Source organism: Colletes latitarsis, chromosome 3 (genome assembly GCF_051014445.1).
Source record: "Colletes latitarsis isolate SP2378_abdomen chromosome 3, iyColLati1, whole genome shotgun sequence".
NCBI classification, from domain to species: Eukaryota; Metazoa; Arthropoda; class Insecta; order Hymenoptera; family Colletidae; genus Colletes; species Colletes latitarsis.
In genome coordinates, this window is record NC_135136.1 from 31,711,315 (window position 1) to 31,725,877 (window position 14,563).

At 32.5% G+C, this 14,563-nt stretch overlaps 1 protein-coding gene across 2 annotated transcripts; it reads right to left on the reverse strand.

Moving 5' to 3' along the window:
• Positions 1 to 6,143: 6,143 nt before the first annotated feature.
• LOC143340364 (lamin Dm0) lies at positions 6,144 to 14,510 on the reverse strand. Of its 2 annotated transcripts, XM_076762221.1 has the most exons (9): positions 13,912 to 14,510; positions 10,477 to 10,789; positions 10,053 to 10,345; positions 9,748 to 9,942; positions 9,322 to 9,553; positions 8,998 to 9,219; positions 8,802 to 8,906; positions 8,265 to 8,323; positions 6,144 to 6,920 (listed from the first exon to the last, which is right to left on the reverse strand). In XM_076762221.1, the coding sequence occupies exons 1-8, from the start codon at positions 14,316 to 14,318 to the stop codon at positions 8,300 to 8,302; spliced, it is 1,791 nt and encodes a 596-aa protein (XP_076618336.1). In that variant the 5' UTR covers positions 14,319 to 14,510; the 3' UTR covers positions 6,144 to 6,920; positions 8,265 to 8,299. The 2 variants fall into 2 exon arrangements, with proteins under 2 accessions (XP_076618336.1, XP_076618335.1); XM_076762220.1 differs by lacking the exon at positions 8,265 to 8,323.
• Between the last annotated feature and the right edge of the window lie 53 nt (positions 14,511 to 14,563).

Here is a 14,563-nt window from a genome sequence, read left to right on the forward strand (position 1 = left end):
TTTTTATGAGGTTTTTCTCATTTTCGGGGGTCAAGAAACAACTTTTCGAATATTTTTACGATTTCTACATATTCTCCACCAAAATACGCGTAGTTTGCTTTTTTAAACATTAAAATCGGCCAATCCGTTCAGAAGTTATGATGTTTTAAAGATTTGCATGAAATTTCGGGCGTCAGAAATTATATTTTCGGTGAGGAATTTTTTTCTCGAAAATGCGTAGGATTTCGGGGGTATGTGTAATGACCAAAAATGATTGTAATTAACCCTTGCAAACGAAAATAATTTTTTTAAAACGATTTGAAATTTTTTAATTTTGTCAAAAAATTTTACACCTCCTCGAATTTTTTTCTCAAAACTGGTTAGGATTTCGGGGGTATGTCTAATGACCAAAAATGATTGTAATTAACCCCCCAATCGAGAATAATTTTTCCAGAACGATTTGAAATTTTTTTTTTTCGGTGAAAAATTTAGGCACCTACCCCCTGTCGATTTTTCTTAAAAATTCGTTTTTCATTTTTAATAAATTTGGTTGGCACTGTACAGAAAAGTTGTTTAATACTTTTTTGTAGGTACCTATGAGCTCTAGTTCAGAAAAAAGTTTCATTGAAATATCTTCACTATTGTAGGAGTTGTGGCTGTTTGAAAATTGGACCATTTTTATGGGGTTTTTCTTATTTTGCGGGGTCAAGGATCAACTTTTCGAATATTTTTGCAATTTCTACATATTCTTCACTAAAATACGCGTAGTTTGCTTTTTTAAACATTAAAATCGTCCAATCCGTTCCGAAGTTATGACATTTTAAAGATTCTCATGAAATTTCGGGGGTCTCACATTAGATTTTTGGTCAGGAATTTTTTTCTCGAAAGTGCGTAGGATTTCGAGATTATGTATAATGACCAAAAATGATTGTAATTGACCCCTGCATCTAAAAATAATTTTTTTTAAACGATTTGAAATGTTTTAATTTTGTCGAAAAATTTCACACCTACCCGAATTTTTTTCTCGAATGTGTATTCACCAAAAATTATTGTAAATTACCTCCGAATTTTCAAGTCGGTATGGGGGGCAGTTTGGGGCACGAAAATCCATAAAGTGTAAAGTTTACTCGTATATCTCGTCGGTGCTTTACTTTATATACTTTCGTGGTCCAATCTGACTGCCATACCGACCTGAAAATTTGGGGGTGATTTTAGCGAACTCTTCTCATGAATGGCAGTCAGTTGAGAAACTATTCACTGAATTAGTATTGATAGACAAACAGCTGTAGTGTTGCGTAAATACATGTGAGTTGACTATGAAAGGGAATAAAATTCCGTTCTGAATCTGTTGGTAACATTGCGAATGACACGAAAATGGTAATGGGGTTTCGAGACCCCATAAAAATGGACCGAAAAAATACATTGGTTGAAAGATCTACTCGTATACCTCGTCTCTGACAATACTCTAAAATATTTGATGAATCAATGAGAATCAAAACTAACCTAGCAAAGAAGCTCTATATTTATGATGACCTATGCAAAGCGGATCGCAGCCAATTTGCTAATATTATTCAGTTTTTAATTAATAATTGCATTACCCAGCTAAGAGTGATACGATTATTAATTAAACGCTAAATAATATTACCCAGGTCTCACCACGTGGAGGTTGCTGCGAATGGAGACCCAACCACCCTCCATTAATAAAGATCTTCTGTGACCAACGATCGTTGGTCGAATCTTCAAATAAAAATAACCTGCCTAACATAATGGTTAACCAAACACCTGCCTAACTATAAAACTAAATTCGTTTATTATATCAAGAAACAATTCTAAATTCGCAGCCATTAGCTCGATGTCACCCACGAAGAATAACTTTTCTATCGTGGGTGACACCGATTACCAGGTCTCACCACGAGGAGGTTGCTGCGAGTGGAGACCCGAAGAGAGATAGATGGAATCAAAGTTCCATCGATCTCACTTTTACATTCTTACAAGCTAGATTACTAAACTAGAGAGATAGAAGGAAACAATATTCCTTCGATCTTCTAGTTTAGTTGTACCAAGTAATTATTTTGTTTAAAAGGGGATGAAGCTAAATTATGGGATACGCGACACGACGCGATGCTGAACCGTGCAGCGGATCTTCGGATCGAATCGACACTGCCCTTGGTAGATTGATTTCTATTTCTAGAAATCGATCTATCATTGGCAGGCGACTAGATCTTTCGGACAAACTGGCCGATCACATGTTTCGTTCGACGAAACAGTGGTGACCGAAGCAAGAAACGAGAGAACGAGTCGAGAGAAGCTACTTGTTAAATAATTACTTGGCAATATTGGGAGACGCATACAATAGGGACTTAAAATTAACGTCGAAGCTCAAGTCTAGTCAAGTTGAATCTAAAATTCGGACGATAGAAGGAAACAAAGTTCCTTGATTTAGTTGTACCAAGCAATTATGTGGTTAAAAAGAGGGATGAAGCTAAATCGTGGGATACGCGACGCGACGCGGCGCGACGCTGAACCGTGCAGCGGATCCGAGGATCGAACCTACTGCCCTTGCTAACTCGATCTCAACAAGAAAACAGAGAACTGCAACTCCGAATCGAGGTCTCCATTTCTCCAACGCAACCCGCCGGGAGCCCGAAGGACCCGACTTAGGCTGTCTGACAAAGAGAGAGTACCTGAGACGGTGTCGACTTCCGCTGGAAGGTATGCGTTTCCGCAGAATACGGAAACTCCACACCTTCCAGCGAAGTGCCGTTTTCCCTCAATCAAGCTTACCAAGGGAAGGCGATTAGATCTTTCGGACCAGATACACGGCCGATCACATGTTTCAATCGATGAAACAGCGGTGACCGAAGCTAGGAACGAGGGAACGAGAAAACGAGAAGCTACTTATTGAATAATTGCTTGGTAGGACGCGAAAATATGTACAATAAAGAAATCTTCGACGTTAATTTTAAGATTCGCGACGAAGCTTAAATCTAATCGACTTAGAATTAAATGTCCCTCGGCGGTTGTGGTGTACTCCCTCGATGTCCTTGCGATTAATCTAAATTTAAACTGAAATCAAAACTAATATTTATATTAGTGAGATATGGAAGGAAATTAAGCAAAATATTACAAGAATTTAAGCTGAAACATAAAAATCTTATATTAATCAGTGTCATCGAAACAAATATGGTATGTGCATCGACACAATGTTATAGATATCAAAACGAATATTCGTAATAATGGAAGAACCTTGGATCGAGACACCAGATTGAATCAACACCAAACAATCAAACGAAATGGAAGAATCAAACAAAGTACCTCCGCAGATTATTACGAGAATTCGAGAACAGAAACAAAGATGGAGCAGAATTGAAAATCCAACGATGAAATCAAAGAGTGAAAATATCCAAGAATTAAACAAAAGATTTTAGCGAAATAGAACAAGAATAAAAATTTTATTCTAATTATTGACATCAAAATTCATAAAATAGTATGCAAACAAAAATTATACATGGGTTAACAAAATTCATACAATAATATGCAAACAAAAATGGTACATGATTCAACACAATCATGTCAATTCAAAAAAGAAGGCAACAGAAGAAATAGAGGAGGAAAACATAATAATCAGATGAAACCGGACAATCAAACAACATTGAATTATCACCAAACAAATAAAATAAATTAGTCAATTTTGTAATAATAATATAAATAAGTAAAGTGGGCTTACTACGTGTTGAGCATTAGTTACCATTACCAAGGAAGCACCAAAGGTCCAGCTGTAACATAAGAAACGATTCGTAATTTAGCAAAAGCGATGGACAGTTCCATAACGTTCAATTGGTATCAAACGACAAAATAGAAATGGGGAGAGCAATTTTAAATAGTTCTTACCAGTGGTCATCACGGTCCGGCACTGGTCAGTAGTGGTCAGTAGTCGGATCTGCACTGGTCAGCACTGGTCAGTAGTGGTCAGTTCTGGTCAGTTCTGGTCAGTCCTGGTCAGTCCTGGTCAGTCCTGGTCACTCCTGGTCCCCCAGTGGTCAGCGCTCCACGAATGGCCTGACTTAGGCCCGCGAGACCCGATTCCCCTGGATGCTCCAGGGGTACTGAAGAATTTGTCCAGCGGTAGTCTTCGAGTGGGGAAGTCGAAGGGTGGGGAGACAGTGTCAACCTGAAGAGTTAAGAACCGTTTGGTCTAGAGAACAACCCTATTTCGATTGGTCCCACCTCTTGACCATTTCTAGATCTTCACTGGACCGCTGACCTTGAGGTCAACCTCACTGTTGACCACCAGTGACCATAAGTCATAAGTTAATCATTGTTGTTGACCCATTAAAACCATTACGAAGATTAAAGCCTTCTTACGAGGATCCCCTTACAATTTGATGCATGATCTTTTTAACATTTTGTTCCACTTTGGAAGAGTGTATCTCATGTTATAAGACACTCGTGGTACAGCAATAGCGTTTATCCCACTAACGATAGGTCTATTCTTTACCTCATTTATGCGTAATAGCTATACTTGAGTTGGAAAATAAAAATGCCTGGGCAGTCGAGACTCAAAATCGTATGCAGGTTGAAACAAATAGGATTTCAGCTGTTTCGAAAGCAAGAAAGAAAGACTCACATTCGCCTTCTTTCTTGAATTCCCGAAGTTGTCCAAAGCACCTAAGCTCACGTACACATGGCTGTGGATTGGTGTGCGTAAATGAAGGGGTAAGCTTACTCTGAGCACCGGTCTGCCGTCTAATAACACTGTTATGAATCAATTTTTAGATTTATCAAGACACATATGTACAACCTCCGTATCTGTAGTATTACTAATTTTCTATTCGTTAATTTTTGTTAATACGTGTCTTTTTGTACATCAGTTTGAACAATTGCCATACCGAGTGAAAAATTCGGAGGTGATTTTAGCGTCTTTGTCAATTGAGAAACTATTCACTGAATTAGTATTGATGGGCAGACAGTTGTAAAGTGTGCGTAAATACATGCGAGTTGATTATGGGGAAAGGATTGAAATTCATTTCTAAATCTGTTGGTAATGTTGCGAGTGACGCGAAAATGGTAATGGGGTTCTAGAGACCCAGAAAAAGGGCCGAAAAGATACATTGGGTGAAAGATCTATTCATATACCTCGTCTGTGCCTACATACTTCGTCTATGATTTTAACTGGCTCGATCTACGATATGATAGTTTCCTGTAACAGTAATTCTTGAATTTTCAAATATTACCGACTTCGATGGTTGGGTTGAATATGGTTCCCAGAGTCACCGTCTTTTAACACGAAGTGCGCTGTAAAACCACTACTTTATCATTCATTAAAATATTGATTTAACAAATTTACTAATAGATTCTAATTTATAAATGCATTGACGAATGAAACGTACATAAAAGTTGGTTTAAGAATCAATCTAAAATTTATACTCGTTATTCGATGTGAAAGATTTATTCTTAGAGGGAATGAGTTCAATAATTAAAGAAACGTTAAGTAATTATATCTAACATCTGTAAGAAAAATATTGAGGCAGATTTGGAAATTAAGCAATATTATTAATAACATTGAAACTAATATCACTACACATAGTAACCGCTATACGAACTGGCTTGTCAAGGCCACTTTGCCTACGCCACTGTCTTTTTATTTTGTTCTGTTAATTCATGCATTTTCCTGTTTTTCAGTATATTTTTATTAGCTTATTCGGTATCTAAATTTCGAAAAATAACTTCTTGCCAAATAACCCTGCTACAGTCATATGATTTTCTTTAGATCCAGTTCAATGTGTACGAAACATACTACATGAATTTTTACTCTTGATATCGATAATTAACAAGACACTTAAATGAACCATAAGATAAGCATAAGCGACTTTGTGGTCAACGTGACGATAAATTATTTCCCTCCACAGCACAAATGAGTAATGGAACGCCAACTAATCATTAATCACTATGTAATTAGGTGCGCCACTTCATATTATCACAACGGAGTATACCAAGGTCATGTATGTACATACACATACACGATCAATTCCTTTGCACTTATTATTCACACGTTTTTAATAACAAAATTTTAATATTTGCATACTTAGTACCATTAAATGTTATGCCAAAAATACTTTGGTCTGGTGAAAAAAATATAGTATTGTATATAAATACAATAGAAATATGGTTAATCAGAGATTTTTATTATTGGTATAAATGATATAAACTCAGATACAATTAACAAAATCATAGTCCGGATGATGGAGCAGATATAACTAAATTAATATAGTATAGATATTTTTTTGTCAAATGAATATGCTTGAATATTATACAGGCACCATATTCCTATTTCATCCGGGTTTTGTACTTAAAAATAAATACTATTATCTATCGAGAAAAGTGATTACATTTGAAAAGACACGATTAACGACTAGGTAAAAATTTACATTTGAAAAGGCACGATTAACAACTAGGTAAAAATAAATGTTACGCCAAAAATATATCGGTCTCGATGAAAAAATTTCTCGTGCTCGTTATTTAATAAAGTAGTAACTTCGATACAACGGACAAATAAGTTTTGTACGATGTGCAAGTATATAAATGCAATAATCGTTTCAGTCATCGTGAAACTTTTTAAGTTTGATTTAAACAGTATATTACAGAATATTTTCTTATATGGTGTACATGTCTCTCTAGAAGTATATAGTACTAATAGCGTCGTGAATTCTCTTTTAAATCTCTTCTTTATTATTTTCTTAAGCAAAATAAATCATTTAAAACATTATCATATGAATATTCTTTGTGTTGATGAAATGAACTCGACCTCTAAACGAGCCTCTCAAGTGTTGCTTTCCTGTACCTTTCAAGCATTTTTAAAATGTGCTGTTTAGAGTTCTTAAAATTATTTTATAAATTTGTTTTTACATAAGGCAGCAGAATTCCTCTCCTTGGGGATCGGCCTGGAACAAAAAAAAGAATCACACTTCTGTAGAACAAATTAAAACCTTGCTTTTATTAACCCAGACAGCATGGCGTAACTATTATTTATATATTATTCTGTATTTATTAGTTACATAATCTGAAGCAATTATTAATGAATGTTAATCGTTTATGTAGAATCTTATGACACAGACGTATTTTGCGTGCTTATTTTTGCATGCGTGTAAAAGTACATACACACGCACACTTATGAAGTATGCACGCACATATGATTCTTCCATAATTTGATCATAATGAAAAACACTTTGTACGATGAAATATATTTATAAAAACAATTTAATACTAAACACTGCTGTATACTTTGTACAAATAATTTAATACTACAATTATCAGTTTCTTCATTGCTATACAATTTAATTAAAAAGCATTTCCTCTCTGTCAAAGGAACTTAATAAATAATTTACACTATTCAAACCATGTTAAATTATGAGACAAGGCAAAATCATCTCATGAAAATATTTCATTATATTGTGAATATTTATAATATAACAATATAATTACGTCTAATATTTACACCATATAAAACTCGTTAGAATACTTTTACTTTTTATGCTAGAAAGAAATATTTTCATTGTTGATTTAACCTAACAAGGATTTACTTGTTAAAAACTTTTTTTACATGCATCAGAATAACAAAATATTTAGCTAGCCTCATATAAACGCAAATGAAAAGTGAGTACTTTTTGACTACCCAATTATTGTGTTCAATACATTATGTAGTAAGATATATTTAGCCATTTTTTACCTTTGTTTGATAAGGTTATGAAACCTACAAACTTCAATCAATGTAGTTAAAATATTTAGTTAAATACTATCCTTAAATTCAATTATATTAATTTAATGAAAATATAATATTATTTGACAACAAAAATTATTTAATTTCATTAGTGTATCATTATCAACTAAGATACGAAAATTAAGTTGATTAATTCACTGAGAATAAAATGTTATTTGTTAATATGTTTTAGTGTTTGGACCTTTTCATTGATGTGTTAAATTGCAAACGTATGATAATAATACCAATGATGATACATTGCATTGAATATGGAATAATTATTGTAAGTTTATGTATGTAATGGAAGCTATATTCATTAATTAGATATATTAAAGACAATGTGGTTAACTATTATATTTTAATAAAAGATTATACTTTGAACACTTGTGAAGTTTTAGTTAAGCGTGAGCATGAAAATAAAGTGCTGTGATGGAGAAAAACAAAGCCAAATAATTTTTTGTACTTGAAGCGCGAATTACATTAATCATCGCCGCCTATTGTAACGTTCGATAAGTTGAAAACGACTTACATAAATCGACTCATCAGAACCATTCGGTCGCCCACTTAATATGGGTAGAGATATCTTCTCTACGGAATAAGAATATGCGTTGATAACACACACCCCGAATTTATTTATCATACATTTTTCATATTACATCTAATAATAAAATTAATAAGAAAATGATAATTTTAAGAGAAATTTACAAACATTTATAATAATTACTGTAGAAAATCAAAACGTTTTATAGCCACATTGTCTTCGTTAATTAAATTGCCAGAAAGAAACAACCTTTGGAAACAATAAAGTTATAAATAATTTTGTAACTAACTTTTAAATATACATATTTGTATGTCTGCGGCCAATTGCAATTATAGATATTTAAACAATAAAAAATATTTATACTATTATTTTCAAATATAAAAACAGTAAACATTTATTATCTTAACTCCGATTTAAAAAGTGCCAAAACTAACTAAAACTATTTAACAGCACATATGACTTTCATGATTATTTATTAATGTTCATTCTTATTTTTGTTGTCATATCTAGATAATATTTACATACCTGTTGATGGTGAAGATCCTCGGAAGGACGGAAACCCAAATTTTCTCTATGTCGAGACAGAGATGAGGATAACTGTTGCCTTTTGCATTCTGAAGTGGCCATTTCCTATTTAGAAATTAAAAAATTGTAAATATTGTTTATAACCATTGCATGACTTCATATTATCGAAATCCATAATAAGTATGAGAAAGCTTACTTCGCCTTCGTTATTAAGAAGTGTCGTTGTCATAACATCTGCTGTAAACCACTTTTGACTCTTCATGACAATATTTGATGGTGGTTCGTGTGTAGCACCAATATCCGACGACCATACCATTACAGTGGCACCTGGTTCTATCTTTGCAGTACGATGAAATTTAAATACTGTTTCCAGAGATCCAGCTTTACGAATGATTTGCCATCCACTAAGTCCTACTTCCTGTACAAAATTAAAATAATACATAGACATAATTCAAATTATTATATCGGATACTAATATTACACAAAATAATTGTAAAATTATACTACAGGTCTTACTTACTTTACTGCCTTTGTTGGTAAGTTTCACAAATCGTCCTTGAGGATCAGCTTCTGTAATTTCTATATCACCTCTAGCTGTTCCAGATACGCTGTAATCAGTACTACTACGTTCTTCACTTTCCTCTAATAAAGTACGTTTTCGTTTTCCACCTCTTAAAGGTGTATGTCTTGAAGGAGTACTTCTACCGCTAGACACTGTTGTTGTAGATGACTGTGCAGGCATGATATTTAATCTACAAATAAAGATTATTGACAATATTTTTTTTTTGTATTTTAGATTATGTTTCCCTTAAAACTAAGCGAGATATGTTTGGAGAACTTTTATTTATGGTCAAAAGTAGGAATTATTTAGGCAGTATGTTTTAAATGCCTCAGTCTGTATTTATTTCATCAATTATGTTATTTTATAATATTTTAATTATTTTACCTGGCTTCTTCAGATTCCAAAAGTTTACGATATGCAGCAATTTCCAAATCAAGGGCAACTTTAATATCCATAAGATCTTGGTATTCTTGTAATTGTTGAGTCATTTCATCACGCATACGTGCTAATTCTGCATCTGCTGATGCCAAACTTTCTGCATGACGTGCTTTCTCATTTTCACGTAAGTTTTCCAAATCTCTGTATGAAAATTCATATAGTATTTATTCATTCATAAAAAAATATGGGTTCTGTTATAAATTCAAAATCGTACATATACGATAACTCGCACATAAATATTACAAAATTACCTGATTCGTGAATTAAGTGCGCTATTGGATGCTTCCAGTTCATTGATTTTTTGATGAAGTCCATCAACCCTTGTTCTTGTTTGTCTCAACTCTTCGACAGCTAAACTAGCAGCCCCGCTGGTACGTTGAGCATGAGATGTCAAATTTTTAATCTTACTTTCATATAATAACTCAATTTCTTCTCTATTAGCTCGCATCTGTCCTTCATATTGATCTCGTAATTCTTGCAAAGATTGTTGCAACTTAGCTTCATATTGTTCAGCAAGACGGCCATCTATCTCAGAGATTTCAATCTGAAATGAATTATAAACGATTTATAAGCAAAAAATTTATTTTAATATCATTTTCTTTGATAATTGAATATAGGTAACAAATTAAACAATGAATAATTACTATACTTAAATTTTAAATTCTAAATATATACCTGTCGTTTTGTTCTTGTTTCTGTCAATTCTTGTTGATAAACTTGATCTTTGAAACTAATATCTTCTTTTAGACTTTGAATGCTATTTTCAAGAACAACACGTTGCAAAGTTTCTTCTCCAAGATGTTTACGAGCATCCTCCAATAATGTTTTTAATTTTTCTACTTCCTGTTCCAATTCTCTTTCTCTTTCAGTCAATCTTTTACGTTCTGCTTGAGACTGATTATATTGTGATTGCAAATCATTATAGCGAGTTTCGTACAATAACAAATTTCTTTCTGCAACTTGCAAGTCCATTAGTTTTTTTTCTAATCTGAAAAAATTATAAATAGTTAGAAAAGTTGATAACTAAAATTTATGTAACACAAAATATTACGATAAAATTAATATTATAATTCAAATATTTAAATCACTCAACATCCCATTAGGTATTAAATAAATAATACCTTACAGTAAATGTTAAAAATTATTAATTTATTGGCATAGGCAAGCATATTTTCGAAATATTATATTAAGAAATTGTTAATAATTCCAATTTATTCAGTTGTACTTTTGAATCTATAACTATAATCTATAAACATAAAGTGTCGAAGTTTTTTATGTCATTTTCAAGAAAGTAAAAATTTGTGCATTCCCTAAATTGTATATAAAAGGAAAATTTCGATCATTCACGACAATCCAATAGTCGTGAAGAAGTGTTGAGCTCGCGTGTTTCTATTTCAAGCAACGACCCACATCGAGAATTTTATTTTCTACCATAGTGTCTCGAGCGGCCTTAAGATTCCGTTACTCTAAAATTTACGATTTATGAATGTTATATATTAATGTTGTTTGAACAAAATACAACAAAACAATTCATTTGAGCTTTTAAAAAATGTTTTAACAATTGTCGTAAATAATGTTTCGGCATTACATGAAACATTTACGAAAACACAGTGTAAAGGTAATTACACATACGATAAATAATAAGAATATTAAACATTCGCATATTTTTTATACAAGCTTAGTACTTGCATAACAAAAAAAAAAAATGCATGAATTGAACATAAATTTTACGCATGACGAAATTATTTCCCGAGAAGTGCTGAGTTTATATTTTTGTACGAGGACACGCGTCTCGTCGATAATGACATTCCTTTTATGAGAAACGTCCTTTTTTACAATCGTTATAAATGCAAGGTCGACACTATGTCTCTTTTTATACAATACTGTCGGGCTGATAACTGAACTTCACTACTTTATCTAAATCGTATTAAATTATCGTAAGTTCAAAGGAGAGTTGAAATGATGAAAAAAAGATAAAAACATTAAGAGTATTATTCCAAACTTCTTATAGTATTATTTCGCATTTGTTATCAAATGTTATTTCATTGAGTTTGTTATGACAGGCAAATCTTTTGCGTTTGATCCTTCAGCGCACGCGGTTGGACATTTTTGTCAATCGATTTAGAAATCCCGCGAAACCGATTAATTAAATGAGCAAGCCATTTATTTTCTACATTTAAGTGTAGGTAAAAACATGTTTTTTTTTTGTTTATAATTTTCATGCTGCAAATTCGACTGTTTTCTGATCCTTTTTGATAAAAACATAACATCAATCGAAGAAAAGTAAACATTCATACTTGCAATGTAAACAGTATGAATAACATAACTAAAAATGAAATTACTAATATCGTTTCCGCTTTATTGATCCCTACGAAATAATAGTTCTAATTTGTTTCAGGATTCTACCCGTATTTTTATCGATTGCTCAACGCTCACCGAAAGGAGGTCAATGTTTTCAGTCGAGGTTATACGCGTGTACAAGATGACATCACCATCGCATAGTAAGCGTGACGCAATCGGTAGTAGTAACGTCACGTTTCAACTTAGGCACACCCAAATATTGAAAAATTTTATAGTAGATTCCTATTGTGGAATCTCTCTTAGTATTTTCTAAACTTTTTCTAGTTACTTTTCTAGTTATTTTTCTAGACAATTTTGCCTCTAATATCATTTTCTTATTTAAGTAATCGATAATCATTGTATTTCGTAAAATCTAATGCACATTATAAATACAATATATTAATTTTCTGTATAAATTTTGGAATTTTTGTTAAGGCAAAGTACAAATAAAAGAAAAAAAATATGCGCGATAATTTGATACGTTACTTCGAATAAAGCATGTGTCATGATTCCGTGAATGAATCTCACACCAGTATACTCGTGTCAAAATGCCTTTCACGTCTGACATTTCTCAAAAATATAACCAGTCAGTATAAGTTTGAATTTTGTTCTAAATGTTATACTACTTATTAAATTGTTTATATATCTATATTTCGTGATTCTAATTTTGCCAAATTACCAGACAACATTATATAAAGACCACACATATGTTTTTCTTTTCATTAAATTTCAAATTATAAATCTTATAAAAGATTATAAATTTGAATCTTTTAAATAACTGAATTAACCATTATATTTAGATGTACTTAATAATTACAACACTTTGAATAAAATATATATTTTGTGCAATATGATTATTTTTTAGTAAAAGCTGCACTTTTGTGTTAAAAATTATTTGACTAATGCTACAACAAAACCATGGTTACATGCATTTTATAACACGTTTATACAATGAATTATGTGTAAGTAATGCAGTTACTTGTTATAGATGCATAACGGCATTCTTAAGATATAAATATAGCAATGTTGTAATCACAATAACAACCACATGTGGAAATGTAAACAGAAAATACGATATAGCTTTTTAAAGATCATACAAAATTTATAATACAATACTGATTTGTTTCAAAGGAACTTGTATTTCTAGAGACTCTATGTTGTTAACTAAAAATCTGTGCGTTACAAAATTGCTTAATTAATATTGATATACCATTATTTGAACATTTGCACCAAAAAAAATATATTCTTATATTTTAATTTAAACAAACATGTAATTTATAAATAGCATTCAAGCTAGACATGTAATAAATATTTGTAAACATTGGTAATCTCTATCTCTTATTTATATTAATTTTGAACATTATTTTTTACGCAAAATATAATAATCCGTATCCTTCTAAATTTACTATTTACGTATGTACAACATTTATATAGTAATGCCGTTTTGTAATTCATAGGCCTATGTTTACTATAATTTCCTTTACAACAAACTCTATGTACATACCATATTTTTTGATTTCTTTAAATGTTTGGCAAAGAAAAGCGCGAATTACATATAATATGCATAGAAATTATAAATTATGATACAACATAAATCAAATTCATAGTAATTCATGTGTAAGCAGTCTAAAATAAAAAAAGTTAAAACAAACGAAAAAGCATAAATGGTGTAACAGTCTTGATCGTGTCCTCTGATATCGAGACTGCATTGACTAATATATGTTACGACGCATTCTAATTTTACAACCATATACGGGAATAAGTATTTACTTGGACTTAAGTTCTTCCTTGTTGTCCCATAGTCGTTTAGTATCAATCTCGAGCTTTGCTCGTTCCCTCGCAGTGTCATCCAATAATTTTCTTGCATCGGATAATTCATGTTCATACATCGACTTTATGTTGGATACTTCGCGGGTGATAGTCTCCTGGGTCGTCTGAACCTCCCGCGTAAGTCTGGAATTCTCCGATTCCAAATGCCGTACTTTGTCGATGTAACAAGCCAACCGGTCATTTAGATTTTGTAAATCCTGCTTCTCTTGAAGACGAGAATAACGAGTCGGACTTAAAGGACTTCCTGGTCGTTGCCCGACCGGCGTTGACGTGCTGAATTGCGGCGGCGTTTGCACGCTGCTACTCGAGCTGGTCGATATGTTCTTCTTACTCGCTTTTGTTGACATTTTCTCACAATATTTGATCCTTTTATTGCACTATCACTTGTCCGCGCACTATCAAATCATCAACTTGATGCACGATAACACTATGTCCGTAAAAGACGCTTTCAGCGGTTAAAAACTACTGAAGCCCAATTCCTCCTACCTCAGTCAACGGAAGAACTGTTTAGCGATGACGCCAACGTTAACGAAACAGCCTTCTTACGAGCACTTTTATATTACGTTAGTAAACGCAAGAGAGCGCTCTGATA